Source organism: Belonocnema kinseyi, chromosome 1 (assembly GCF_010883055.1).
Source record: "Belonocnema kinseyi isolate 2016_QV_RU_SX_M_011 chromosome 1, B_treatae_v1, whole genome shotgun sequence".
In the NCBI taxonomy this organism is placed as follows: domain Eukaryota; kingdom Metazoa; phylum Arthropoda; class Insecta; order Hymenoptera; family Cynipidae; genus Belonocnema; species Belonocnema kinseyi.
In genome coordinates this window covers 173282718-173289800 of record NC_046657.1, presented here as the reverse complement: position 1 = coordinate 173289800, position 7083 = coordinate 173282718, and the positions used below count along the sequence as shown (strand labels likewise).

General features: G+C 37.6%; 1 protein-coding gene across 3 annotated transcripts in view; it reads right to left on the bottom strand.

Annotated features, from left to right (window-relative positions):
- Positions 1–7083, bottom strand: part of LOC117171176 (mediator of RNA polymerase II transcription subunit 16-like) — a 59446-nt gene that overhangs the window by 30639 nt on the left and 21724 nt on the right. For all 3 annotated transcript variants that reach the window (XR_004466852.1, XR_004466851.1, XM_033358244.1), the window contains exons 4-5: positions 6101–6308; positions 5692–5801 (exon numbers count right to left, since the gene is read on the bottom strand). Coding sequence is in view for 1 of the 3 variants with exons in the window: in XM_033358244.1 (XP_033214135.1) it covers positions 5692–5801; positions 6101–6308 (318 nt within the window). In the remaining 2 variants the exon portion in view is untranslated. The remainder of the gene's footprint in view (positions 1–5691; positions 5802–6100; positions 6309–7083) is intronic.

The window sequence follows — 7083 nt, the reverse complement described above, 5'->3', positions numbered from 1 at the left end:
CCCCCCCTAATTAATCGAAGTTTCGTGGGCTTGTTGTTGTAACTAGACTCTCTACCCTAGACGCTTTGAAAGTCTTTTTTAATCAATTATTAGGAGATGAAGCAATAGGGTGCTCAGTAGACCTACGTGTAAAGTTTAAATCATAAAAATAACATTGGAGATGAACAAATGCAGTTTGTAGAAAAACCACGAAAGTTTCAATAAAATTTTGAAAACAAATTTAAAAAAAAAGCGATTTGTTTTTGACGAGACAAATGAAACTACGTCTGTTTTAATACCAATGCATGTTATGAATTATAATAATATACATTTATGGGAATGATATACAATTTCAGGGATACACTCGAGTGCGAAGCACGAGATACGTTATAAGAATGTGTTCGCTAAAGCCGAAGAAGCTTTAACAAAAGAGAATTCACAATCACGAAAATACTCTTTTCGATGCTTTGAACTTTAGTTTTAAAAAGTCTGCAAAAACACCGAGAGCGTAGCTCGAGGTAAATACATTATCGAGCGCGAGAAGCATCAGACGCGCGCCCTACGCGCGATGAGTATACGCTCGAAGAGCGGGCAGATTTTTTCCATTATCCTACTCTTAAACTCTAACAATATTTCAAATTTAACTTGTCTTAAACATGACTTACCGCTCTTGTAATGAATCTGACTTGTAGTTACGACATCTTGCACATGCGAGCCAAGCTCAAGACATTCGGGAAAGGTTTGAATTATCATGTTAACTTTTAAAACACCGATTACGAAAATTATTATTTCACTTTCAACTCTTTATACCAACTTGGCAAATTTACAGTTCCCAAAGTATTTTCCCCCTAACATCCAACTCTCATTAAATCACATTCGTTACGCGAAGGCTTTGACGCTAAATTTGAACGTTTTCATACGAGAAACTTTGAATCCTATTTTTTACTACTTTCTGAGCAGCCGACAATCAAACTATAGGGATGCACAGTCTTACAGTACTTGAAGAGAATAGTAATTAATTTTCAGTTTGGAAAAATTAAATGGCGCCGTTCAGTAAGGTTGGCTGTCGCTCGAGCTCCTCTTAAATCCGATTAATCCTGCGGTCATTATTGAATTTCGGGAATATTGAGAGTTGTGTGGTGTCTTTTACTTGGACGTTTTAAGTTCTCTGGTGATTTTTCCTGTTTTTTCGAAATATTGTGCATAATATTGGACATAAAGGTTTGCGGAGAATTTCGCTCGAGGGGTGATTCTAAGTTCCTTCCTACAATCGTTGGATATCATAATCTCCGCTCAGGTTTGTACTTATAGAAATCTAAAATGGATCCAGCAAAATTGGAGGCTATACTTAGTTCAATTAAAGAGGACACTGCTTGTCTTGCTACTATTAAGGAGGATGTTAGTTCTTTGAAGGCAACAACACATAGGCTAAGAGGAATAATGTGGTGTTGTTCAATCTCCCGGATAACAAAGAGGTGAACAGACCTACAAGCATCTGTTTTGAGTGCCTTTTCAAAAGCTGATATTGAGATTAATGAAAATGCTTTCGACTCCGTTTTCAGATTGGGTAGTACGCCCGGCGTCAGGCCTGTTTTGAATAAGCTGGTGGCCTATAAGTGGAAACAGCTGATTTTTGATAAGGCAGACGAACTGAAAATACACAAACTCGCAGTCAGCAATGACAGATCGAAGGTCGAGAGAGAGGAAAGGAAAACACTGATTGAAATAAGAAATAAACTTAAATCCAAGCGAGTGAACATTTTCCTAAAAGGAAATAAACTGTTTATCGATAATAAGCCTCTTTCTTAAAGTGAAATCCAAGAAATCACTTTTGATTTAAATTCAACTCCGAAAGGGAACTCTGTTGATAATTTCTCTCAGGTCGTCAACACTGTTAAAAAGAACAATAGGGGTAGACCGCCCAACTCCAAGCGGAAGGATAGCGCTTCTTCCGAATCTGCTTCTTCGATGGATAAGTATTTGAATGCTACACCTCGTCGAGGTGCATCTTCTAGAATACGAACCAATAGCAGAAATGAGATTGCATCGGAATAGCAATGCAGGAGCTCAACAATGAAACTATTACAACATTTGAAGACCAATTCATCGTCTGTAGGAGATAAATCATCTTGGATTCAGGATCAAGTTCGTCTCATCCATTGGAATGTCCATGGCTTTGCCAATTTGCCAGAAATCGCAGATTATGTCCTCCCACTAGATGTGGTTTGTATATGCGAAACTTGGTTGACAGTACCCCCCTCCTCACGGCTGAGGTGGCTACCAACCCATGATATTATTGTAAGTAACGCTTCTCGTAATAATCCAAGAGGCCATCCAAGCGGTGGCATTGCTATTTTAATTAATACCGAGATCTATAAGTATGAAATAATTGTTAGGACTGCGTCTTGGATTTTTATAAAGTGTAAAATTGGCGATATAGAATTTATTCTAGGCAGTGTTTACCTTTCCCCCTCATTGAATATAGATAGTCTTATTGAGACACTGGATACCACTCTTTCTGAGTTTCTCGAAAAATATTCCCATTTACCTATATTGGTAGGGGGTGTGTGACTATTAACAGTCCTACACATGTGGCTTCTCAGGAACCATTGGGTAATAGTATAATTGATCTCGCTGCCTGCAGCATTAATTTTTTAGAATTTGTAGAGGATTTCGAAAGTCTTTCGATGGCAACACAATCTGATCACTTTCCGATAGTTACAAAATTATACTTATATCGTAAAGGGGATTCCAATTGTAAACTAAATGTAAATTCTTTAAATGAGTCGATTAAATAGAAAAATCATCTAGAATTAGCCTACATCGAGGGCATGAAGTCCGTTCCTAATGTTACTCTACAGGAAAATGCACCTATCGATGTCATAAATGATAAAATCACGGTTACAATCACTCAGATAGCGAAAGAGGTGGGGTTGACAAAAAAGCAATATATAGGAGAATTTAGAAAAAAACCCTGATACGATGATGAATGTTCCTATCTGGCTCGTAAAATAAAGAGGGAGTTAAAAAAGTGTAAAGAATCAGGGTTTGCGGACGCTGATGATAGGGTTTACAAAGGGTCGAAACGACACTATGTATGTTTGATTAATAAAAAGCGTAAGGAATTTGAGAGTTCCCGCCTCAATGATCTGGCTTCAGCCAATAATTCAGCGAAATTCTGGAAGGCGGTTAACAATTTTAGATGTCGAGCCTCCACTGTTGGACATATCAGCCTAGCAGAGTGGCAGGAATTTGCCAATGAAATGTATCCGCCTCGTATTGCATTAGATATCTGCTGGTTTGAAGTCTGTCATCCTCTTTTGGACTCCGATTTTACCCAAAATGAAATTCGAGAAAGTTTAAAAAAATGTAAATTAAACAAGGCTACGGGGGAGGACGGTATTAGCAATGAATTTTATAAGTATCGCCCAGAGAATTGGCTCCTATACTTGGAGGGCTTGTTTGGGAGAATCTGAGGGGAAGAAGAAGTCCCATCTAAATGGGCAAAAATTCATCTTATTATGATACACAAAAAAGGCCTCAAAACAGACCCCTCAAATTATAGAGAAATTGCCCTTGTTAACTGTGTAACTAAGATTTTCACGCAGGTTTTGCTATCCAGGATCTCCAAGTGGGCTGGGAGTACAGGTGCTTTTCCAGAGAACCAGGCTGGTTTCAGAAGTGGTAGAAGCTGTTTGGACCACATTTTCACCCTATCTTCTATTATCCAAATACGTCTTTCTGAAACAGGGGGCAAACTTTTCATTTTTTGTTGACTTCAAAAGGGCCTTCCCCTCTATTGACCATCGTCACCTCTGGAAAAAACTCCTGAAGAAGGGCGTCAGCACCAAAATGTTAAAAATTATTTCTAACCTATATTAGAAAGCTACTGTTTCTATACGTTCAACTGAAGGTTACACCACCCCGGTGGAGGAGGCAACCTTAGGTCTCCTCCAGGGTGAAAGTTTGAGTCCGATACTATTTGCCTTATTCCTCAGTGATCTTGAGGAATACTTAATAAATCATGGAGCCAGAGGAGTTATGGTTAATTATCTTACGGAAGTATTCTTTTTGGCTTACGCGGATGATATTGTGCTACTAGCAGCTTCTTCAGTTGACCTTCAGAGGAACATAAATATAATTGCTCAGTACTGCGAAGAAAATTTTCTTTCCATTAATGAAAGTAAATCTAAAATTCTTATTTTTTATAAGGGCAACATCCGGGAAGATTATAGCTTCCGTTATAAGGGCGAACCTCTGGAGATCGTGCAGACGTATGATTATCTTGGCACTACTTTCTCTAGCTCAGGGAGATTTGCTAAAGCGTGTGAAAGAAGGATAAGTGCTTCAAATGTAGCTATGGGTGCGGTCCTCAGGATTCTCTTTTCATCGAAGTGCGACTCTTGGGACACTAAGAGAGTGCTGTTTCGCAGCATGTGTCTTAGCGTCCTTTTCTTTGCTATTGCAGCCTGGGGTTTACGGTATCATGAGTCTGTTGAGAAAATTCAGACGAATTTTTATAAGAGAATACTGGCTTTTCCTCTTTACACCCCTAATTATGCGGTCAGGATTGAAACAGGCTCTAGGCAACTTTCATATGATATCTTAAAGCAGGCTTTGAATTGGTTGGAAAGAGTCTTCGACATGAGAGAGGGGAGACTTCCTAAAACGTGTCTAGAAAGATTGATTCGCCTATCAGTCGAGAAAGATGCAAAACCCGAATATAATTGGTTTCTGCAATTGAAGCACTTTTTTGACCAGTGCGGTGTGGGAAGGATGTGGTCTTCCTTGGATGCCAATTCACTAAAGATAAACAAGGATCGTATACTCGATACTTACAGAATTCACCTCCTAAATTCTGATCTTGCTAGACTGGAATCCTCCGAGAGTTTGCAAGTTTATCCTTACCTCCCTTTGACTTTTCTAGAAAACTCTTATTTGAAACTAAGAATTCCCTTGATCTTTACAAGAATAATGGCTCAGCTTAGGCTTTTGGGATCCAAAAGAGGAAGAGTCTGCTTAAATGACTTAAGATATGACTTCGAAGCAGGTAACGTCTGTTCAGTATGTAATCTTAATCAGGTAGAAGATCTGTATCATTTACTGGCACAATGTCCTGCCTACAACGATTTCAGACCTCCGTTTATTAGAAACACTGCGGATCCGAATGTGATTAGGCAATATTGGCTTATGATTTTTAATACCACCTCTGCCTTTGAAATGAGTAATTTATTTAAACTAGTACAAGCCATTTTGCGCATCCGCACCTTTGTACTTGAGACTTAAATAGGCAAAACAATTAAGTTTAATTCTTGTTCTTTTATTGTAGAATATTTTCTAGCTTTAAACAACCCATTTGTACAGGTCAATGACCTAAGCATCTTATCAATAAACAAATAATAATAATAATTTTCAGTTTCAGGGTTATGCGTAGACATGTATCACATCTTCTAGAATAATTTTTTGACACTGGCCATGTTGTCAGTCACGGGCTCCAATCCCCATGAAAGTAGACCAGAACCCCTTTAATAAAAAAGGTTGGAAGAATAGAACTTCCAACCTTTTTTATTAAATACTACCCTGGTCGACACAAGTAGCACCAGCTACTATCAGAACCCCTTTAATTATTCAACGTTTGTGATAAAGAATTTAACAATTCTAAACTGGGTTTTATGATAACAGTTTTTGATACAAAATTTAAAAACTATATACCTGAAGAGGGAGATTCTGGTAAGACAAAGCTGGTGATGCGATTTCCGTAATATTGTTCGGCTGGTGTAATTGTGGAATAAGTATTTGGTTCGGAAGTAAACAGCATTCATCTACAAGGAAAAAATTGCAATTTCAGAAATGAAAAAAGTATACGTAATACTGCAAAAATTATTTCTGCCTAAACATATTTCAAATTTTATACATACAGAATTGATTTTTTTAATTAGGTTATACTCTAAATCAAAGACCAAGGAATAAAAGGGGAGTAGGCCTATCAAATAAACATAGTTGAAGCAACAAACGGGGGAGACACCTCCCCCTCGTTATATCCCCCGATATAACAGACCTGGACCCCTGTTATTCTTAGGCCCATATCTAAACAACAAAATTGTAATAAAAGTTGACTAACCAATTAAGCTGTCGTCAATTTGCTGTGCATCGCCATTAGGGGGAACCAGTTTTGACAAGAGTCTAAAGAGTAAAGCTAGCACGTCTAAGTTGTCGACGCTTCGAAGGAAGACAGGCAAACATGAGGAACGCAATAGACCCCAAATTCGAATGATGACCAACAATTCACGAACTGTATTTAAAGCTTTGTAATCCTTTAATAGTTCATACTAAAACCAAATAAAAATAATAATTGTAACTAACTTTCCTACTACACGCTAGAATGACAGAACTGCAATCAATCTCTGATTTATATACCTTTTGGAAAACCGGGGCTACATTTATTAAATTATTTATTAATTATTTATGAAAAAAAAACATTTTGCTAAAATCATATTTAAGATCTTAACATTTTAAAAACTTGTTTGTTTGTAAGGCGAAAAAGTACCAGCATCTTACGATACTTCCAGAATACTCTGCTTTGAATGACTGTTAAAAATGAATCTCAAAAATGGCTGTTAAACCTAAAATTAAATTACATACAATCTACTTGGAATATATTAATTTCTTTCATCTTTTCTGTACACAATGGTCAACTTTTGTGTCAGAAATAATCATTTGTCGATAAGTTAATGACAAAAGAGTAGAGAGCTGCCATATCGGAAACTAAAGAACGTACGGAGATAATCCTTGAAGGAAATTGCACATTTTTGGCTTCTGAAAATGAAGTATGTAGAGTCAATGAGCAAAATTTTGCGCCTAAATGTTCTAACCATTACTCTTTTTGGGCAAATACAAAGGGCTTTTCAATGATCGAAGCAGCCGCACTCATAACAGGAGACCTTGCCTGCACTACTGCTACTTCTGCAACTGCGTTTTTCTGTCACACTTTTTCTGTGAGTGCATATACATATATAATTAAAAATTTGTCATAAGGACAACCGCAGGATTTCGCCGGGAGCGGGTGCTAATCTGAAAAATTGCACCCGCTTCCAGCGAAATCGC